Raw genomic sequence first — 24,346 nt, forward strand, 5'->3', positions numbered from 1 at the left:
GAGATCGATCATACTTGGCGATGCCTTTTTGAATAAAGACAAATCTCTAAGATATTTTGGGAAAGAGACAAGAGTGGTAGGTGGGGTGGTAGGTGTGGATAAGATCGAATATTTTTGATCGATTTGAGAAAGGTTGGATCGATCGAAGATGGTGAGATCTTTTGGATAAGGACAATTGCATGGATCCATCTTGAAATATCCAGATCGATGTTGCTCTGATCGATCGAAGGAATGTTGAGATCGAAAGAACTTGCTGATTTTCCACACTTTACTTCATTTTGTTCCTTTCTTCCATTCAGCTTGGGATTGCTTCTTTTAAGCTCTTATTTGAATGAATTAACTTATTTTTGGGATAAGTATCTAAAAAGGGCAATAACATGAAAAAAGTCTAAGACAAAAAAATAAGATAGATAAAAGTCCTAAAATACCTAAGCTTAAGGGGTTTAATTGCGCACTTTTCAGCGCTCATCACACCCCCAAACTTAAATATTGTTAGTCCCTAGTAATAAACTACGAAGTAAAGGAATGAAATGAACGACTATACAACTATGAACTAGAAAATAATAAAAGGATAACGCCACTTTCGTAGGTAACATGATTGCATTTAGCATATGCAACAAGCCTTTTAAACCCCTAGGTTACCCCTAGTGGACGAGTGAAGTCTCGTGAGGATTTCCAGAAATGATACGCACAAACATTAAGCTCATTATCACAAAAGATGCATCAATATTGCAAACAAGTATTGGGAGAAAACTACCTCAAGTATGCAATTTTTCAACCATTTCCAAACAATCTCCCAAAATTTCAATATCAAGCAAGCAAGTATGGTCCTCTACACATCAAGAAAATGATCATGCAAATCAAAACAACTCTAGAATCCTTTTTGAGTGGACTGGCATCAAGTATGTTGCTATCTAAGCCAACTAAAGAAATAATTACATCCTTGCCCTCAAACTAGTACACAAATCTAGTACCGATCATCAAGACAAAGAGTGGACTTTTTATTAAAGTTTTATTGTTCTAAGTGCCTTTTTTTTTTTTCTTTTTCTTTTTTATCCCTAAAAATCAAAGATGGAAGCATGGTGCAATATGTTGATCTATTAAGCTTTCTAGCTATCCATGAGGTTGAGGGTTAGGTCAATGACTCCCAGGGCACTAGATAGTGAAACACCCCTAAGGACTTATAAGCACAAATCAAGTAAGCTTCAAATCAAAACAACCTTCATCTAATCATTTCTCACTTCTCACTTTTTGGGAGAAGTGTAATACCCCTAATTTTAAAAAGGATAGTCCTGGTATTTTAATTAATTATTTAATTGCATTTTAAAGATTTCTATTGTTTTATTTGTTTGTTACTTGAATTAATTGGGGTTTTAATTATATTTATTTGTTAATTATTTGTTTTATTGTTAATTATTTGTTTTAAATTGAATAATTTGTTTTATTGTTAATTATTTGTTTTAAATTGAATTAAGTTAGGAGAATTAATTAATTAATTAGAGTTAGGGTTTCTTTTTACTTGTAATTAAATCGTGTCTAGAATTTGAGCTGACACATATAGTTGGTTTAGGATTTAATTTAGGGTTTCCAATAAAGCCTATAAATACCTAGGTATACGTCTGCCAAGGGTTTGTTAACCCTATTCATGTAACAAAGAGAAAACACAGTGAGCAACAGAGAAAGAATTGGTGAGAAATAGATAGTGAACCTTGAGAGGTTTACAGAGAAGTTCAAGGAGGAAAGGGTGGAGTGCTTCTGGGTTGAACCAAGAGCACTGGAGATGTTTAACGGTAGCCTAAAACTTTGACGAAAACTCAGAGACGGAGGTTTAAGATTTCTGGACTGAAATCTAAGGCAAGTCTTTGTTCTATTCTTTCCCTTTAATCTATGTTCTGTGCATGCCTAGCTAGACTCCAGGGGTTTAACTAATGATGAAACGAAGTAATCATGCATGCTTAACGGACTAAAACTGAGAGTTTTGTGGTTATATATACTTATGTGTGATTTCATTATTTTCTTAGATCTTTATGTATGATTTATGGTTTAACTTGAATCTTTGCCTACTAAAATACTTAAAATAATTTAGTATGGACGTATGGGACTTAGGTTGAAGCTTAGGGGTCTTAACAATGAAGTTTTAGGGTTTACAGAGGTGGAACGGACGAAGAATAAGACCTCAGCACTAACTGAGGCGCCTAAGTTCGCAACTGAGGCGCCTAAGTTAGCAATTCAGCCCCCTTAGTTAGCAGCTGAGGCTGCTCAGTTGTAACTTAGCTTGCTCAGTTGGGATTTTTGGTTTTAAACGCCCAGTTTGGGTTTTGTGCACTGTTTGGACTACACAGAGTGTTAGCACTTCGTTTAAATTGTCTTAAATGATGTATATTATTGTTTTAGACCTATAAGAATATAGGTAAACAATGATTCATAAATGGATTAAGGTATGGACAGTGTACAGTTAGGGAAAGATCCTACATGTTTAACTTTGAATGTTAATCAGCTTACACTTTGGAACTTGGAGGATTGTTTATATGTGATTTAATTTTAATTAATCATATTTGGATAGGACTGTAAGTAACATAGATTACTTGAACTTAAGCATGTTTGTGTTGGATCAAATTAATATTCACTTTGCTTTTCAACTGCATCAGTTTATGGATATTTTGGAGGATGTGAACGTTTATACTTGTTTTAGCTGTATACATTATTGGAATTGGATTTTAGGCTCTATAATGACTGCCTAATATTGTTGGATATTTGTTAATTTATATTGAGGCATATTTTGGAATATGATTGATGAGTTATTAACATTATTTTGCCAATTATATGGACTTGTGGATTGTATACACCGGTATGGGACGGTGACATACTAGGGATGGTTCAGCTCAAAACGCTTAAACCTAACCTACCGGATTAAAGGAATGGATTGAAAAATATTGTATCCTAACTGTGACTAAGTCAAATCAACTGTGACTAAGTTGAATGACTTTCTGGATTAATTGGTTGTAGTTAAGTCATATCAATTGATTAAGTTGAGTGACTAATTAGTTTGTATATTGTATGTCAGCTCAGTAAATTATGGAATGACATACTCCGGATGGACGGATTTTAGATATATGGTTATGATACCACGAGATGAGCTTGAGTCTCAGACTCGTTGGTTAGGGTGCGTATATGCAGTGGATGCGTAGCTGGTTATAGTAGATTGAGGTGTACCCTGTTAGGTCTAGGTACTCATACCCACCCTTAGGTGCATTTTTGCATGTTGCCTTCTATTCAGGTTGAGACCCCTACTGTAGTCCAATGAATGTCCCTTAGTGTGAATATATATATATGGATTACTCTAGATATTGTTGAGCTATCTAGGATGTATCTGTGTATCGGAGTACTGTCTAGATCGTAGTAAAATTGGATTTGCATGTGGGCCTGACCCACTCTTTTATTTTTCCAGGTATTCGTCAGTTCCAGGGTTAGAGCTTGGACGTGCAGAGCAGATACAGACACTCATTCATCCGACTACGTAGGACTACTCTTTATGTTTAGCTTTAATTTTCATTTCTGTTGTTTCAGTTTCAGTTTGGGATTTCATTAGGGGTCCACAGGATGGATTCCCGAGTTGTATGGATTGGAGGTTTTGGAAAGTTTGGTTTTAATGATTAATAATTGAGGATTTTATTATTTAGTATTCGTTCAGCGTTATTATTTATTTCTTTAATTCATTATTTTGTATTCCGTGTTCGTTTCGAAATCCAAAAATACAACTCAAACTTACCAAATCGGGGAGAGAAATGGATTGAGAGAGAGAGAGAGAGATGAGATCTGAGACGAGAGATGAAGTGTCGAAGCTTGGGAAGCTCGCCGGAGGTTAGGAAGAAGGTATGCAGCGGCGAAAGGGAGTTAGGGTTGAGATCGATGTGTTAATCGATCAAAATGACCCTTGACTTCTATTTTAAAAAACTATTTCCAACATGTTCGATCTATCTGGAAAAATCTCAGATCGATCGAACATAGATCGATCTTTAAGAACACAGATCGATCTAAGCTCAAAACGACACAGTATTTTTGAAATTTTTTGTGGATTTTTAAAAAAAATATTTTTTGGATTTTTGAAAATAAAAAATAAAAAAATGTTTTTGGATTTTTTTGAAAATATTTTTTAAAATAAAATAAAAATAAAGGGAAATTATTTTTGTAATTTTGAAAAATTCCTTAAAACTATATATATATATATTGAAATTTTTTAGAATAAAATAAAATAAAAATTGAAAATATTTTTGTTTTTTTGTTTTTTTTTTATTATTATTATTTTTTTTTTTTTTATAAATTCAAAATTCAAAAAGTGCAGTCAAAGTCAAAGTCAACAAAAGGACACAGATTGATCATTCCAAGATTGATTTGGAAGATACTTCGATCGATTGAATAGGTGAAAACCTGCAGACAAGTTCGATCGATACACAGAGAGGTGATTTTCATGGGTTTCAAAAAATTTTCTAAGTATGGAATGAAGGTCGATCTGAGGAAAATCTCGATCGATCTTGGAGCACTCAGATCGATCTGAACTGAAGTTCGCTCTTCATGGGCTCGAGCACTAGGTACCAGGCTCGAGCTTTAGGTACTCAAGGCTCCAGCTTTCAATGATAGTGCTCGATCCTTGAGCCTTAGCACGAGGCCCTGGGAACTTGGTTCTTCAATAAAATCAACTTTTCAAATTCCGACGCCTTGTGCTCGAGCTTGAGGGCCAAGGCTCGAGCACCCTCTGTTAAGGCTCGAGCTCTAAGGTACAAGGCTCAAGCTTCATTGCCTTTTTGACTTTTCTTCTTTTTTACTTGCAAGGCTCGAGCCTCGAGACTTAAGCTCGAGCCTCGAGACTTAGGCACGAGCTCTGGTTCTTGAATTCTTCCAAACTTCACCATTTAAGCTCTCGGCTTGCTCTGGAGGACCGGCAACGACTCTGTAAGCTTTGATATCTTCATAAAGTCCTAATTTTAACCATTTCTCTAGAAAAGTACCTATAAACACACATTAAACATAAATCAGTCTAACTATGGATAGAATTATCACTTTAGGCCTTAACATACGTATATTTAGGGGCTCGAATATGCAAATATTCAGTGCACATCACATGCCTCCATTATCTCATCTTTGGTGATATACTCCCCCGTCACTTGCCGAACGATCAGTTGTGAATCACTTAAATCAATTAGACTTTTGACCTTCAGTTCTTTGGCCAGCTTCAATCCTGCCAGCAATACTTCATACTCTGTTTCATTATTGGTTGCTCAAACTCAAGTCTAATCGCTTGACTCAGCGTGGTGCCTTCTAGTGTCTGCAGTTTAATCCCAATTCCTGCCCCCATTTGATTGGAAGAGCCATCAATGAAAAGTTTTCATGAAGAGCTTCCAAGGTCTTCTTCTATGTTTTCTACATCATATTCCAGCAGGAAATCAGCCACTGTTTGTCCTTTTATTGTCGTTCTGGGTTTATACGTTATATTGAATGAACTAAACCCTATAGCCCATTTGTCATTCTTCCTGACAGATCTGGCTTATGCAGGATCACCCTTGATGAGCGCTGAAAAGTGCGTATTTAAACCCCTTCAGCTTAGGCATTCTAGTACCTTTATCTATCTTACTTTACCGTTTTAGATTGATTTCGTATTATTTCCATTTTCAAGCACTTATCCCGAAAATAAGTTAACTCAACCAAATAAGAGCTTAATTGAAGTAATTCTGGGATGAATCAAAGAAAGGAGCCAAGTGGAAGCAAAAGGAAGAAAAAGGTGGAAATCAACATCTTCGATCAATCTCAGATCAAAGTTCAATCGATCCAACATGATCGATCTCAGTACTTCAAGATGGATCAGAGCCATGATGACATTTTCAGAGACCTCAAAAGTTCGATCGATCGAACACTATTCTTCGATCGATCAAACTGCTTTGTCCTTATCCAGATGATTGATCTTATCTAGTTGTACCACCCTATCAATCATTTTTGTCCTTTTCCCAAAAATATCTTCAAAATATCTCAGATTTATGTTTATCCAAAAAGCCCCACCAATAAAGATCGATCCAGCCTAAGTTCGATAGATCTCAGCCATGTTCGATCGATCCAAATCTAAGGTTCGATCGATTGAACTTCCTCCAGTACGAAAAAGTTAAATTTTCAGCTCATTGAAAGTTGTCCTTTATCCAATCATTGGGGAATATTGTGTGCACGACCTTAGCTCATTTTTAGGTGTCATTTGACGAACCTATAGAAGGATAAGGATTGCTTTTTACAAAGAGAGCTAATATCATATCATATCATCTCTTGGAGAACAAGCTTAGAGGAGGAGGAGGCTAGAGACACCATTGGAGTTCTTCATCAACAAGGAGCAGATTTCTTCCATGGAGTTAGCCCTTGAGGGTTGGAGCAACATCACCATAAGTGGCTAGACATCCTCTTGGGGCTAAAGTTAGCCGCAAGCATGCTTTCTATATCTTAATCTTGTGTATTATTGAGGGATTAGTGTTGTAATTAATGTTTTGACACTTTGATATATATAGATCTTAATTATTCAATGATTTATGTGGTTAAATGCTTTCAATTGATCATTTAATCTACATGTATTGATGCTATAGATTTAGAGATTGTCAAAACATAGTGCTTAATGGAATGCTCTTGTGATTTTCTTGATGGTTCATACTTATTCCTTGATGGATTATGCCTCTCCCTTAGTTTATTTTCATGCTAGTAGTGTAGATATAGTGTAGTGTTAAATGGGAGGACAATCCATGCTTATTGTTTGATGATCCATGCTTTTGAATGCAAGTAGCATATGTCTCTAACCTTGTGTTGTATTTGGATTGTGAGCTTAATGAAAGGATTAATGACTTATTTTGATCTATTGTGCCTTTCACATGTTGTTTAGAAAATATATGCTTCATTGCTTAGATATATTGTGCCTTTCACATGATGTTTAGACAATACATGCTTAACTAGTCATCCTTACTTGTTGAATCAACTAAACACACACACATACCAATATTGTAACACGTCATTTGCCCTCATTAGTCACTTGTCAATGGTATAGAAATGCATTGCTTGGTGGTGATATCTAAATCCCAAGACTCTTCTCTCTCTTATTTGCTCTTAGTTGCATTCTTTTGTTATCACTTAGTTTAATTTAGTTGCTCTCTAGTTTAATCAACCAACCAACTATTTGTTTGATCACTCGACCTACTAACCCTAATAGCGATTTCACAACCAAGTACGACTCCAATCCCTTGGGACGATCCCTACTCACCCTAACTATATTCTTAGTGAAGATAGTATTGGTTTCTATAAATGTAAAACTTGGCCCTCGCTTTAATGCACACTCTTTAAGCTTGTGGTGCGGCGATACCACCACCAAGTTTTTGGCGTCGTTACCGGGGATTAGGCAACGTCGTATTTGTGGAATCAATTAGGAATTAGTATTCTTTTGATCGTGTCTTTACTTTTTTTTTTTTTTTTTTCTTTAGATCACTTATTGTGTTTGTTCATCTTTGACAAGGAACATTGAGCTAAGATCCAAGCAAAGGAGCTAAGCAAGCAAGGAAAAATGTTAAAAATTTAAAAAAAAAATTTGCTAAGCTAAGCTATAAATTTGGAGTTGAAGTGCTAAAGGACCTTTGTGAGCTTTTTCTTACTCAATCCCTTAGTTAAATCGTCGGCCCGCGTAGAGGCTTGTTTCTTAATTGTTCTTTGCATCATTGTTGTTAAAGCATAGGAGTATGGGTTAAGTGTTTGTGGAGGAAGTTTTATTAAAATTGTTATGAAATTGAAGTGTTTGATCATTCATTGTGTTTATGTGTTTTCACATTGTGCATGCATGGTCGTAGATCACTAAGACCAACTCTTGTCCCTCTTGATTTGCATCTTGAATCCGTAGTTAGAAATCCTAGGGGAAGAGGAAGTTCTAGTTCTACCCGATCCGTTACATCAATGGAATGCCATAATGAAGAGAATGTAGATGACCTTGGTCACATAGACCAATAAGGTATCCTTCATCCAAATGTGCACAATGAGAACATACAAGTACCATTAGGTATGCCTAGGCCATACATTCACCAACCACCACAACAACAAAGCCAAGTTCCATATGGAATGCCAAGGCCAATGTATGCTCCACAACCTCTCATCATCAATCAAGGAATTCAAAACCAAGGTGTTCATGTTGCACCTCAAGTAGCTAATCCACCACTTGCTTTAAGAGATCACTATGTGCCTAATGAGTATAATGCACCCACATGCATCCAATTGCATCCATTTAGAGCACATCATTATGAAATTAAGCGACAAACCATTCAAATGCTTCCTAACTATCATAGACTTCCAAGTGAAGAACCTTACAAGCATTTGGATGAGTTTCTTAAAGTATGTTCCACCGTAAAATATACGAACATGCCGGAAGAGGTCTTAAGACTCAAACTTTTTCCATTCACCTTAAAAGACAAGGCAAAGTATTGGTTTAACAATCTTAGGCCTTTTTCAATCACTTCTTGGGCAGAAATGCAATAAGAGTTCTTGAAGAAGTACTATCCGGTTTCTAAAACCAATGCCATGAGAACCTCAATTCAAGAATTTTCACATGGGGATGGAGAAACGTTTCATGAGGCATGGGAACGCTTCAATGAATTGCTTAGGAAGTGTCCACATCATGACATTCCCAAATGGCAATTAGTTCAATATTTCTTTGAGAGCTTATCGGACAATTACAAAGGCATGGTTGATGCTTCCATGGGTGGCTCATACATTAATAGACATGAGGATGACGTGTGGCGTCTTTATAAGAGCATGAGTGAAAATTCTTTGCATAGAACATTATCATCCAAGAATAGTATAAATTCACAAGGTAGGAAGAATGTTGGCTTACATTAAGTCGACCATTCGAATGAAATAGCCACCGAAATGAAGTCTTTATCTCAAAGGTTTGATCAATTTTTTATTAACCAAAACTCGGCGAACCAAGTATCTTCCTTCCCTAACCATTCTCATCGTGCATCAAATGAAACATGTATGACTTGTTCTAGTGTTCTTCATTCTACTTCTCATTGTCCTCACGGACAAGTGCAAAATGAACCTAATGAACAAGCCAATGCAGCTTTTGTGAACCAAGGGAACAATCCTTTTGGTACTCACTATAATCCAAGTTGGAGGAATCATCCGAATTTCTCTTGGAAAAACCAAGGAGAGGGCTCAAACCCTTCCCAATGTGATTTTCAAGGGAAGTACATTCCACCTCCACTTCAAAACCAAGGATCCCAAGGTTATAGACCTTATCAATCACAAGGGAATCAATTTGCTAATTCTCATTTTCCCAACCAATCTTATTCCCAAGGAAATACTAGAAGTCCCGCTTTTGAAGAAAAAGTTTTAAATGCTTTGGGCACTTTAGAGGCTAACACTCAATTGCTTCATTCTCACTCTCAATCTATTGTAAAGCTAGAAACCCATGTAGGGCAAATATCAAGCACTCTTAATGCAAGAGAGAAGGGAAAGATGCCTATTAATGCCCCACCTAAGCAACAATGTGTTGTGAAAACCCATTCCTCATCGGAAGGCTACACCATTGAATATGTTAATGCGGTGACTACCTTGCGGAGTGGTAGGATTGTGGACAATCAAGTTGAAATGTCCAATGAAGAGAGTGAACCTGTGCAACCTCAAGTTGTCACCCGTCCCGTTTCACATCCTATTCTTCCTTCATTGCATATATATGATCTTGTGAATGAGAAAGTCTCGAAAAATGTGTTTGAAAAAGAAGTTTTGAAAAATGATGTTGAAAAAGTTTTGCTGAAAAATGATTTGAAAACTTCTTGTATTGAAGAGAGTTCAAAAGAAAATTCTGAAAAGATGTTTGAAAAAGTTCCATTTCCGGATGCCTTAAAAGGATCCATTTCAAAAGACAAGCAAAAGGCAAAAACCAATTAAATTATGGAAATGTTTAGGCAAGTAAAAGTTAATCTTCCACTTTTGAATGCAATCAAGCAAATTCTGGCTTATGCCAAATTCTTGAAAGACTTGTGCACCCAAAAGCGGAAGAACAAGAGCCAAGCACCAAGAAAAGTGGTTTTGACCGAGCAAGTAAGCTCAATTTTGCAACATAACACTTTGCCAAAGTTTAAGGACCCCGGTTCATCTACTACTTCATGCATTATTAGTGATCATATCATTAATCGGGCACTTCTTGACTTAGGAGTAAGTGTTAACTTTCTTCCATACTCGGTTTATGTCAAATTGGGCCTAGGTGAATTGAAACCGATGTCGGTAGTTTTGCAACTTGCCGATTGATCCATTAAAAAGCCTAAGGGTATAATTGAGGATGTTTTGATTAAATTGATAAATTCTTCTTTCCCGTTAATTTCGTTGTCATTGACACGGAACTGGTCCCCAATCCTAAGAGCCAAATTCCTGTTATCCTTGGTCGTCCTTTCTTGGCAATCGCTAATGCCAATATCAATTGTAGGACGGGGATAATGAAGATCTCATTTGGCCACATGAAGTTGAAGTTGAATATCTTTAATCCCACACCCAATTCATTTGACAAATATGAAGGAAAGGTTAATGTTGTAGACAAATGTTATGATCTTCAATGTCAAGGAAGTGAGCTTTTGTGTAAAACCAAAACTTCAAAAGGATCATCTTCAACCTTGCACTCTAAAAGTGTTGTTTCAAATTCTTACTTTGAAAGGGCATGGAAGCCCAAAGATTGTTCTTGCATTGACAAGGGAACAAAAGTTTCGTTTGAGCTTAATCCAACAAGTTCTTCAAAGAACCATTTATTGGGTGGAGTTCAAAGCATCTATCACCCCAACAAGGAGGGGATGCATTACAAGATCTTCGATCTGGGCTAAAAGAGCCCAATGTCTTGCTAGAGACGTTAAAGACTAACAACGACATTTCGTAGGGTGTCAAAACCCTATTCCTCCCTCATTTCTATCTTAAATTTCATTTCTTGCGAAGTCTAGATACTTGTTTTTGGTTCATACGCATTGATAGGAACTTTGATTAGGATTGCATGATTTTTATGTTGTGATTGAACATTTTGCATAAGTTTGATCGATCTCAAATGAGAATTCGATCGATCGAACTTCCACCTGCATCCAACACTTAGAAAAAAATTTGACCTGCATCCAAATCACCTCTCTATCCCATCGTTCGAACTAATTCTCAGATCGATCAGAAAACATTAGATCGATCCAACTTTAAAGTTTGATCAATCTCGTGCTCCAACACTTAGAAAATTTTGAGCCTGCATCAACCTGCATATTTCAGCTCTCTGACTCATCGATCGAAAACATTTCAAGATCGATCTGAAGTTCTTCGATCGATCGAATATTCAAGTTCGATCGATCTCAAGTTCCAACACTTAGCCAATTTTCTGAGCCATAAACCTGCATATTCTTATTCTCTGTTTGATCGATCGAACTCTTGTTCTGATCGATCTCAGTTCTTCATTTCATTATTTTGACTTTATTTTGACTTTTCAAATTTCAAAAATCCAAAAATATTTTCATTTTTATTTTATTTTCATTTCATTTCATTTTATTTTATTTTTCAAAAAGTTTTCAAAAATACAAAAATATTTTAGTTTATTTAGTTTTTAATTATTATTGTTTATTCAAATTTTTTTTTTTTTAAAAAAAAAAAGAAACAAAAAAAAAAAGAGAAAAGACAAAGTTCGATCGATCTCAGTTGAGGTTCGATCGATCGAACTCTGTCGGAAATGTTTTTAAAAATAAAACCGAGAGTTGTGAAATCGATTACAAAGATCGATCCAATAACTCCCTACCCTAACCCTTGCTTCTCTCATTGTCGCCGTGAACCCCAATCACCCTTTCCATTTCCGGCGAGCCTCCGGCGAGTTCCAACCTTTGATTTTCTCTTTCTCCTCTCGGATTTGCATCTCCTCTTCTCTCGCGACTAGAGGTGAGATCCGAACCACACTTTGTCATTTCAAGCTTTAATTTGATAATATATGTTGCCTAGCTACATGCTAGATCTAGGATGAATGATGATGAAATCCACCATTGATGAGCTTGAAGCATGTTTGTATATATGTGTATATATGTTTTTATATTTTTTATTTTCGAATTGATTATGGGAGTATGGGTTTTGTAATGTGGCTAGAATTGATTGATGTGTTGTGTTGATGGGTCCACGACCTTGTTCGTGTGGCCCCCATGCTTCCAAAGTCACAGATCTGTGACCTTTGAGTTTTCACCTTCGCACAGTTCGATCGATCGAACTTCAATCTCAGATCGATCTTGAGAGATCAATCGAACTCATTTCTCAGATCGATCGAAGTTTTGAGATTGATCTCAAACCTTTTTATGATCGATCGAACTTCACAGATCTCATACACACACTTCATTCATCATGCCTTATGTTTATGCTATCTCATATATGCCCAATGCCTGTGATATTCCACATTGGATGCATTTCATATTTACATTGTTTAGCATGTTTCATATCTTGTCACTTGCATAGATTCATGTCATCTATATATTTTGTCTATCTTATTTAACTTGTATGTTTCTATTTTGTGCTTTCAATTTTTAATTCTGGTACTAACTCCCCTTGCAAGTTTTTAAATTATTTTTCAGGCTATGACTGAGTGCAAGACTGTTGCCAAAAGGCAACACGGGCCTCAGAGATATATCAGACCACGGATAGAGGAGCCAGCAGAGCCTTCTCATGCATAGGAGGAGCCAGTACAGCATACTCCACCTCAGTCACCTGCTTATGAGGCTGAGGATGCTCATATTCCATCCACCTCTGCAGCTTAGCCTACATTTACACCATCACCATCTCCACCACATGCTGAAGCTGAGCATTTACCAGTACCATCTCCACCACGCCAGCCAACTCAACCAGCTCAGGAGCATGATAGGTTCGCGCCTAGATATGCACATATGGCAGTAGACCATGAGTTGGTGTTCGACACAGACTTTTTTTCCAGATCGGTGCTGACCCGATCAGCTTACCATGACATTATTCAGAGGGGCCTTGCAGCTATTCTTGCCCTAATTACAGAGCCAGTCTACCCGCGGCTGGTACGGTTGTTCTTCCAAAACCTCCAACCATCCCCGTGTACCACAACAGAGCTGGTCACTACCATAGATGGCCATCAGATCACTATCACTGTGGACTCGCTAGCCCGCTCTTGCCATTGTCCAAACAGATGCCCTCCGGAGCTACAGGAGTTATATTCGAGGCTATACAGGCCTTCTTATGCCGACATGGTAGTATTTCTTACAGGTCACCATGCCGATGGCGAGACTTTCGCCACCCGCACATTCCTTCCAGATGACCTATGGTTCTTCGATTCCGTTCTCTTTCGGAATATATATATGGCCGAGCACAAGATCCAGCGGAAAGGAGACTATCTGACAGCCCTCTACGCATTCTACACAGGCCACTGCGTATCTATTCTCGCGCTCATCTGGAGCGTGATGAGGAAGCTATTTGACAAGTATATCAGCAAGGAGAAGCCCGGACGGCTTAACAAATCGGATATGGATTATGCTAATCCAATCTGTTAATAATCCGATCTGATCCGATCTGATTAAAATTATATATATAAATAATTATATATATAATTATTTATTAATAATTTTACATACATATATATATACATATATCAATACTCCTATTAAAATTGTATTAGAGGTAACCCAAAAATAAAAAAAATAAAAAAAATCATAATGCTATATATACAATAGTGTGGTGTTCTCATCCACATGCTAATAAATCTCTTAATATACATACTAATAATATCATACTCTTTATTTATTAACAAAGAGTAAATAATTTACAATATGCTATATATCAATGTTACATATATTAGTTATATATTACTAAATTTATATATATTAATTATTTATCATTATATTCATTTTAGTTGCATAGTTATATTATGTAGCATTCAGTATATTAGAAATTCTCCGCTTCATCTAACTTTAAAATTATATATGTTAGTAAATATGATTTTAATCCGAATTCGAATCCGATTCGATCCGCGTCCGAACTAAATAGGATATGGATTGGGACTTTCAGCCCGAGAACCCGTTAGTGATCCGAATCCGATAATCTGTTTGCTTAACAAATCGAATATGGATTTAATCGATCTGATCTGTTGACAGGCTTACTCCAGACCCTCTTGCTCCACCCCATCGTCCCTAAAATAATTCATTCAATCGAATAGGTCGACTCATTTTTTGAGCTAACTCAGCACTTCATGCTCGCTCACCAGACCGTCGGACTCGGTGGCGTAGCCACAAAGGAACAAGTTGGGGCAACTGCCTCCACTGAACTTTTAATTTTTTTTAATTTTATATGGAAAGATTTTTATATTTGTATTGTTGCCCCCTCTAAAATTTGACAGTTCACACATAATATACTATATGTATATATAACCAAAAGCCCATTCACGAGAGGAATATAATCGTGACACAATTGTAAATATATATAATATATCTATCAATTTATACTTTCCAAAAAAATATGATATTTTTTCCACCCAAAATATTATATTCTTTAACACTTTCCAAAAAAAAAAAAATTCATCAAGATATTCTATCACACTTTTTGACTTTACCATAAACAAATGGATTATTTCCATCACATCTTCATCTTCCTCTTCAACATTTTTCACAATCCAAATAAAGCAAGCGGAGCAACCATTTACCAGTAGACAGAGACTAAGTCAATAGTAAGCAGACAGGAAATTTGATATTTTTTTATCATCTAAATTTATTATTATTTGATATTATAATTTTAATTACAAAATTTATTAGTTATTATTATCAAAATTATTTTAGGGCTTGTTGTCCTTTTAAATTTTAGTTTATGTTTTTATTTTTTTTCACATATGTGATATATTAGAACAGTTAGGTAATTGTATTATTTTCTTTTTCATATCTTATTCTTGATTCATTGAATATGATTTTTTTTTAGTACATTTAATTGAATGAACTCAATTTTGAAACAATAGTGAATAATTTGAAAAATTGTTGTGAATGTATTAAATAGAAATATTATGAATTAATGATTTAATTTTTACATATATTGTTTTGGTTCAAATAATATATATATATATATATATATATATATATATATATATATATATATATTATTGCTATTAAAGATTACCCCCAAAAGAAGAAAATTTCTGGCTACGCCACTGGTCGGACTCAATGAAGATTCGAAGCACAAGTTAGTCGGTACTGCGAGGGTGGTCATCCCGACGATGTGGTTCATCCAGATGGAATAATTCACGGAATCAAATGGCTATTAATACCCAAATCAGTACAAGATAGTTTCAACTAGAGATGGAGTTTGTGATTGATCTCCGTTGTTAAACCGGAGGTAACGCTGCAAGTTGATCCGAGGATGAACCGGCTGAAAAAACCTACACCACCGGTAGGAGATCGATCAAAAACTCATTTTACAAGAATGTTACTTTAGACGTAGATGGTAGGAGATATCTAACTCCAATCTAGAAATTCACCAGTAGTCTAGTAAGAAAGAGAAAGGTAAGAAACAGAGAGGTCAACATAGACAGTTGACTGACGTGATAAGAAATTTGGGTTAATTCCACCTACACCTCCTAACGTTTGCCTATATTCCACACACACCTCTCTACGTTTCATAATTCCACCTACACCCCCTACCAGTAACCACTATCTAGTTTACCAATGGAAATATGTGATTTTACTGTTTTACTAAAATTCATAACTTAAAAGAAAAGACTTTAACACCCTCTGTTTAACACCATTAAATTTCTCTCTCTACTCACACACACACACACACACACACACATATATATACAAGCACTATATATATATATATATATATATATATATATATAGTGCTTGTATATATATATGTATATCTTTTTTCTTTTTCTTTTTCCTTTTTTTTCCCTTTCTTCTTCATTATTGTCAGTGACGAAGAAACTATGCCACCAATATAATACACAAACAGTAAGCATAAAAAAAAATGGTTCTTATCACAGCTGAGGCGTTCTCCTTACTGCTTGCTGTTTAATTGCAAGGACACACCGCCGTTCAAAATTCAATCCTTACTGCCAGCCATTCAATTGCAAGGATAGTTTGCTGGTTCTTATCACAGCCGTCATCCTCCATTACAAGACCACCAACGTGCAGTGAACAAACCGCAAAGCTTCGCTGGACTGAATTGAGCTTCACCGGACTTGGGATCGCTGGACTGAACTAGGTCGAGGTAGCTGTGAACTTCGCCGCCGGCGTCTTTGATCTGGCTTACCCCGTTCTTGTCCAACTTTACGAAGATGACTACGCGGCCGTAGATTCGACGGCGTTGAAGTCCGGCGTTTGGACTGAACTAAGGATTCCTCCTTTTTCAGTCCGGCGAGCAACAATTCAGTTATACGAAACCCAGTTCAGCGATTCAGTCGTTCTCAAAGCTAAAACAAACTAAGTTTGACCAAACCCAATTTAGTCTGGCGAGCAGCGATTCCTCAACCCACCTTGGTGAAACCTAATTCAAAACGGCCATAGACACGCTAGAGCTCTGTAGAAGAATTCAGCATAGCTCTGTAACTTCGTCACCATCCGAACCATCACCATTACAACCCCAAGAATCTGATTCCATTCCTGTGAAGAAAAATGAAGTCGATGACGACTCCTCCGCCGCCACCACTACCGAAATGGACGTCGATGGCAAAGAATCGAAGGCGAAGTTGATTGCGAAAGACGAAGCTGAAGAACAAGTTGATGTCAGCGGCAGGTGTTGGATTACAACCTTTACGGTATCACAATCAATGTCTCTCGGTGACCGGACGTCGGATTACAGGCTCGACGTCGGAACCCTCGACCGTGACTTTTTAGCTTACGTAAGCCTGGACCCTTGGGCAAACTGAAACTTTGGCCTCTCTCAATCGACAAACCACTTTAAGAACACAACAATTAAGAGCTTGAAGCCAGCAAAATGAAGGACCAATTTGGGCTCCACAATTGCTTCGAGGGTAGAGAGAAAACGATGATATAACCAATCCCTGACCCTAGAATAGAATTACATGGGTCTGTGTGCGGAAGGTTGAAAATGATATATGAATATATATATATATATATGAATATATATATATATATATATATTGAAGTGAAAGGAAGGGTATTATTGTACACTTGAGTTAACAAATTAAGGACAGTTTTGTAATTGCATATTGGTGAACGAGGTTAAAGACGTCATTTTAGACATTAGAAGGGCAAAATTGACTTTCTGACAATTTGCTGATGCTGACATCAGCACACACCGTGAGTTGCTTAACGTCAGGGGATAATTTGCTACACAAACCAAAACCTCAAGGGAGGTAGGTGGAATATTAAAACGTAAAGAGGGTGTAAGTGGAATATAGGCAAACGTTAGGGGGTGTAAGTAGAATTAGCCCAAGAAATTTTTATAAAAATGTTAAATCTAAGTAGAATACATGACTTAGAAAAAGTGCAAAAAAAAATAAAATAAAAAATAAAAATAAAAAAAACAAGCAAACGTGGTTGACCCATTTATAGGAAATAAAGACAAAAATGATAATAATTACTACCATCCCATTTTTATTGTCCACTTCGTAAATTGTAACTCACATAATTGTGAGTCACAGTTTATGAAGTGGATAACAATTGGGACAGAGGGACTATATAACAATATGTTAATGTAATACATAAAACACGTTATACGTCGCAATTTCACATTATTTTGAATCTTGGATACTTAGAGCTGCCACTTCGACATCCTTCTATCAATTTAATTTTTTAAATGAAATTATTATTTATTACTTTATAATTAAGAAAAAAAAATTATTTTCCCTCCCACACCTGATCAAAAAGAGAGGTACCATCCAGGGGCGGAGCCAGGATTTTATTTCAGAGGGGGCACAATGCACTTGTTTATTTTTATTTATTTATTTTTTTTTAATAAATATGATAATATAATTTTTTTTAAATCAAAAGGGCAAATAAGAAAAAAATAGTTGTAAAATAATATATTAAATAAATACTGTAAAAAAAATATAGTTACAAATATAAGAATCAAAATATTAATTAATAATATTTTAATTAAATACAATCACAAATGTCATCGATAAAAGAAATAAGTTTAAAAAAAATAGAAAAATACATAATTATACATAAGTGAAAAAAGAAATTTTTTGAAAAGGAAACAAAAATTAGAAAAAGAAAAATATATTGTATATTTGAAGAAGAGTATGTAATTTTTTTTTTTTCAAAAGGAAATTAAAAGAATTTGAAAATTTGAGGGCGGCACTATTTAAAATTACCATGTAAGTATATATATATATATATATATATATATACCAAAAATATGTACCTATGTATAGTAGGTTGGAGTAAAGTAAGGGGGGCACGTGCCCCCTTTGGGCCTTAATTGGCTTCGCCCCTAGTACCATCCCACAGTCCCAAGCCGCGTACGTGGGTGGAGCTATAAAAATATAAGAAAAATTTTTGTCAAACATTTTTGTATTACTTGGTGGTTATAAGAAAAATATTTGGAATTATATAAGAATGTTTATTGGCGAGCCCTATAAATATTAGGAATGAAGAAAAAGTAAAGTATTATGAGATTTCAATATCAACGACAATATAATATATGCTAATACTTTTCTAAACGAGAAATTATCTAACTATATAAGTTACTAAAATAATTCTTACTGTGAAAAGGCTTACCTGAAGAAACCAACCCATGAAAAGGCTTGATATAGATCAATAACAGAACCAATCAAAAAAATAAAAAATAAAATAAAAAAATAATAATAATAATAATAAAAATAAAAGAAGATGGGTCTAAGGTAAAAAGGATAATCACATTCATTAATCCAGAAACAAGTGCAATTTAAAGTAGAATTGCAGGACTAAAAGTATAAGAATATTGACCCCAACCGACCAGAAATAAGTCAAAAATATCCAAAAACATGAAATTTAAGGTAGAATGTAACCGGCCCTTAGAGAGAAATATAACAGTAGACCAACAAAAGTTTTTCATCTTGCAAATAAAAAGAGATTAATTGTTTGGTATCATGAATGTGTCTCTAAGCTCAGTCCACATTTGCTGGACCCATGACAGAGAGCTCTCCGCGGTCTTCTCGGTCTCAAGGGTTGAGATCTCCTCAAGAACAGAGGACCTAGACTGTTCTAGATTAACCATCTTCCCATGCAGTTGCTTCATCTCTTTCCCAGCACTTTTCTTCTTCTCGGAAATCTTAGCCAGTTCAGCCTGCAGCCGCTCAACCTCTTGTTGAAGCTTTGCCTCCTCCGAGATCAAGTCCTTGTGAATAGCTCTCTGCATTTGGAACGCGAATGCATTAATTTTGACTTGCTCAACCAAACACTTCTGTGTTCCTCGCTTTTCTGCTATTTTTTCCTCGACCTCCTTAAAAGAATGGTTGGAAGTCAAAGTTTTGAGAACTGATGTAAACTCAACCTTGAGGGATTTCAGCTGTGCAAGCTGGGCTGGAGTGAGGTCATGACACTCTGACAAGACACGGATGGATTCTGTAATGTGTGCGGCAAAATCAGGAATTTCTGATAGGTCCCGAGATAACATCTTTATAAAGAATTTTTTGGCTTCATCAACAGTTGATTGAGGAATGGAGGCGACGACCGATCCTTCAGTAGTGGAGTCAAAATGTGCATCAGTCTCTACTACAGACACCAACTTGGAGGTATAGGCATCCATGTCATCAAATGAAGATGACTCAAGAGGAGAACCCATTGGAAGACTCCTTGGCAACTCAACTTCCTACAAATATTACAAAAGAAATTTCTTTTTAGCAACTGACTCTCAGGTCAAAGAGTGTTTTTTTTTTTATTATTATTATTTTTTTTCTCTCTCTCAAAGATTTAAAAAAACAAAGAAAAAAAAGAACATTGTTGATTGACTAGAGAAAAGCTGCTGACCGGATCTTGGGCGTGAGGGGAATTAACCATTGATTCCTTTTCAACAATTGGAGTGGCTGGTGGGACCGAAGACTTGATCACTTCAGTTGCTGATTTACTGGCAGGAGGAGGGCCCGAGGTATCAGTCTGAGGCAGGGTTGTAACAGTATCAGAATCATTCTGTCTAATCCTCCCATCAATATCCCCTTGAGAAGAAGAATTAGAAGTTTCATCTCTGCCTGAGGCAGTCTTTGCCGCCTCAACCTTAAGTTCAACTGAACGGAAGCCAGGGAAATCAGCTTCAACAACACATGTATCGTTCACAAGATAACCTCTACCAGGGTCATACAGTTCACTAAGAGGCACTAATTCAAGCCCACCCCAATCTCTTTCTCGTGCATTGAACCGGTGTTTAAAGTCTGCATAATGAAAACAGTCACAATTATCACAAAATATAACACAAAAAGGTCAAAGGCTGTAGGCTACAACTAGAACTGCAGTGAACCTCAACAACTAGGCACACACCTATAGTTTCAGTATATAAGACATATAGATTATAGACTAGTAGAGGTATGGTTTTGAAAATGGAGTGCCAAGTAAAGGATGGAAAAGAAATTGAATTTAGGATTGGAGATAAAACTTTGCAGGGGCCACCTTAATTTCTTTTAAAAGATGGCACTGAAAACTTTGTTTTGTTGGTGGTGGGGGACAATGCGTCCTTATCGTATATGCGGCTCAGCCAATACATACAAAGAAGTAAAGATATAATTTGCATGAAAAATTTATCCGTTTAACATTATCAGAATCAATCTATTTTAGGGTTGATTATCCAGTGAAGTATTATGCCATATCAATCTGATAAGCATTTAAAGCAAATTAAATGTTTATATTTTTCAACACCAAAACAAAAAACATATAGTATCTCCAGTGAATACAGTCAATGCATCAACAAAATCAGTTTTGTCTCCAATATACCTTACATTTGGGCAAATTCTAGCCTGAAAATTATAAAATTAAGGATATATTTCCATGCCATTCAACATGTGATTGCATTTCATTACAGACAATTTACACATTAACCACTTCTAAGAAAGGCTGCAGGATTGAGATTCTTACTGTCTGAGTGGCAGTTAATTGACTGTAACTAATGATGCTTATTCAGACTTATTTCTTCTCCTTCTTTTGGATGAATGTTGAGTATCGTTTTTGGCCTTCTACAACTGGTAAGGGAGAGGAGCCTTTGGTATCAGTGTAAGCTGATAGAACAGGTAAATTTCATATACAAGGCAAGATTAGATCAATTGAGAACTTAGTCAGTGTTCTTGGAAAAATGGTCGGGGAGACGTATCCATCACGGAGAAGGTTGATGAATAGGTGACAGTAACGAACTCAGTAACAGTAACAATCAGGTGGTATGTAGAGATAATTATCATTTAATTATTTAGTACATCATGACCAATTACTAAAGTAGAGGTTCACCTTATTTAATTACTTAGTCAATCCTTCACCATCACGAGGAAATAAAAAATCAATTCACCACATCTTTTCTAATTAAAACTTATGCTAAGTTCCAAGTTCCACACCTGTGGCATTCAATAATTGTAAATTAAAATGAACATATAATTAAGAGTAGTAAAACACAGATTAGAATCATAATACCAATAGAACGCACAAATTCTGCAAAGACAAATAATATATTTCCACACAACATATAAGCCTATGTGTACATATATATATAGAGAGAGAGAGAGTAGTGATCTCTTGCTCCCCGTGGAGCAAGAAAATTCATCTGCACTTTCTATAGTGACCATTAGATCTAATGCAACTGTCATTATAGAAATCCGCTTCCATCATTTCTTTTTAATACAAAACCGCTGATACTATTTTAGTTTCTAAATTCAATATTTACCAATACCACTAATTACAACAATAAAAGGTGATTATTCCAAAAAAATTTAAACCTCTTCACCTTTGAAAATCATGTATCTCAAACAAATAATTAGAAAAAATAGATTTTAATCCATTGAAATTTATGGGGTGAAGTGTTGTGCAGAGAAAATAATTTTTATTTTTATTTTTATTTTTTTGAGTCGATGTTTCATATGTCATTAGTTTGATTTTCCTGATGTGAATACGTTGATGTATGTATGACTAGGACTATGATTTATTACGACTATGATTTATTACGAAATTGCTAAAAGGACTTGGTGAATAGTTTGTGGGAGTTTTGTAAGAATCAGAACTTAGGATTAAAGGGAGACAAATGAGATAAAGAATTTGCAAATTCAATCTATAGAAAGTGCGGATGAATTTTCTTGCTCCACGGGGAGGAAGAGATCAGCACTATATAGTACAAGATATATAGATATTTGTAAATTAAAATGCAAAACACACACCTTGCTTCTTTGTGGACTTGTTATCAATTTGATTGATCACAGATAAGCTGAATTGCGCGAATTTGCTCCACCCAGATGGCAAAGTTACTGAACTTGCAGAATCTAAATAGATCGATAAATGGTCCACATTGTTCCCCTTTGGAAATATAAGCAACCGCCTTTCCCAGACCAAAAAAAAAAAAAAACTTAAAAATCAAACATAAGGATCAAAATCAAAATCTAGAAAGAGGGTAGAGATGAAAAATTAACCATTTGTGTTCTCCAACATAGAAACTTTCAGAGTATAGCTTCTGTGTATTCAGCGTGGAAAAGTTGTCAACCCTCCATGTGAAGCGTGCTGATGATGGATCATCAACTGTATTAACAGTTTTTGCTGGTGCAGCAAACAATGATTTTGGAAGAACAATAAAAAGAATCAAAGCCCAGCAATTGAATCAATTCTACTACACACAGACACATATACAAACACATAGTCTGCGTGACTTTGGGTGAACTGGTTCTATTGAAACTGAAACTAAACCCAAAATTTGAGAACTAGATTAGAGGCAATACCTTCCATGGGGCGAGGGATTGTGTTAGAATCGGAGAAAATTCACTTGAACATGTTGGAATCTAGAGGGATAAGATAGAAGTCCAAACTGCTTTACCCTTTTTGTTTTTTTTTTGGGAATTTGCAATGCTTTAGTTTTTCCGTACAAAGAAAATTCAACCTCTTTTTTTTGTTTTTTTGTTTTTTGAAGTTGATACGGAGCACGAGAAAAGGCGAAGGGACACTGTTTAGAGTCCAGTTGTTCAAACTTCAAACCTGGACCCAGTTCTTTTTAAAATCATTTCATATTAAACGCCGAGTGCGTTTGTCACTTACAAAATTCATAATTGTAATTGTGAAGTTAAAAAATAAAAATAAAAATACCATATGAGATCTTCTAAGAGATAAAATAAACCATCACATACTAGATTTACGCCTTTTTTTATTTTTTTATTTTAAAGATTTTGGTATTAAGGATTAGGAAAGCAAATGAATCATTTGAAATTGATTCATTTAAAACTCCATGTGTGCTCATTTAGTAATAAAGAAGCAAGTACAAACTCGATTTTTAGAGTTGGAATTGATTCCAAATATTATTAGGTTTGACTCGTGATCACATTAATGACTAAATTGTAGGCTCGTACATGTTCATAAATATAGACTCTTGAACATCATCACGAATATAAGATTGTGTAGAGTTGATTGAATAAGTTCATGAATATAATATTGAACAAGGGTTCAAATTAACTTTGAACGAATTTTTTAAATAATCACAAGTCGAGTGTATAGTCTGTACTCAAATTTTTAAACTCATTAGAAAGTTCGAACTGAACACGCATTTAAGCAAACCCTATTTTAACTTAGCTCGAGAATAACTTAATTTTTTTCAAATAATATTATTCTTGGGTGTTGGGAGAGATAACAATAAACAAATACAGCGGAATAACTCTTCTCCCTATATGCGAGCAAATATAGTGTATCTCTAATTTTATATGTACTGAAAATAATAAAAAAGAAAATCAATTACACCAAACCACAAGAACACAAGCAATTTTTTACGTAGAAAATTTCCCTAGTGTGAGGAACAAAAACCACGGGACCTAGTCCAGTTGAAATCTCCACTATCAACCAAATAATGGGCACACAAAGTCTTCTCTAATCGCAATTAGATGCTACAATACATCTCATCAAGATATCATCAATCTTGGCAAAAACAAAGAGAAAATACCATAAACCTGGTTACTGTTCACGGGCACAAATCACTGTTTTCGAGCTCAAAATCCGATCTCCACCGTTCAGATTTTAACTCATTGAGTCATGAACCTTTCCTCCAAATTTCAGCTCAATCGGACCATGGACGAAGTGGGACCAAAGGTTTGATGAAATCTGGGCAGTGTGAAGAAAAATTGCATTTTTCTCTCTTTCTTTTGTGTCAGCTACGGCTGATCTCTCTTACCTTTTTATTCTGA

At 35.6% G+C, this 24,346-nt stretch overlaps 2 protein-coding genes and 1 pseudogene across 2 annotated transcripts in view; 1 reads left to right on the plus strand and 2 right to left on the minus strand.

Annotated features, from left to right (window-relative positions):
* LOC132314891 (small ribosomal subunit protein eS10z-like) overlaps positions 1-24,346 on the plus strand; it is a 55,371-nt gene that overhangs the window by 17,466 nt on the left and 13,559 nt on the right. The window lies entirely within an intron of this gene.
* On the minus strand, positions 8,586-8,684 carry LOC132315240 (small nucleolar RNA R71; annotated as a pseudogene).
* Positions 18,862-23,116, minus strand: LOC132311759 (MATH domain and coiled-coil domain-containing protein At3g58270-like). Its single transcript, XM_059809839.1, has 6 exons — positions 22,901-23,116; positions 22,598-22,721; positions 22,349-22,506; positions 19,974-20,371; positions 19,498-19,815; positions 18,862-19,356 (listed from the first exon to the last, which is right to left on the minus strand). The coding sequence occupies exons 1-6, from the start codon at positions 22,905-22,907 to the stop codon at positions 19,078-19,080; spliced, it is 1,284 nt and encodes a 427-aa protein (XP_059665822.1). The 5' UTR covers positions 22,908-23,116; the 3' UTR covers positions 18,862-19,077.

Source organism: Cornus florida, unplaced genomic scaffold, assembly GCF_030987335.1.
Source record: "Cornus florida cultivar Cherokee Brave unplaced genomic scaffold, ASM3098733v1 CherokeeBrave_3.0.0_Hap2_Chr06, whole genome shotgun sequence".
Lineage (NCBI taxonomy): Eukaryota > Viridiplantae > Streptophyta > Magnoliopsida > Cornales > Cornaceae > Cornus > Cornus florida.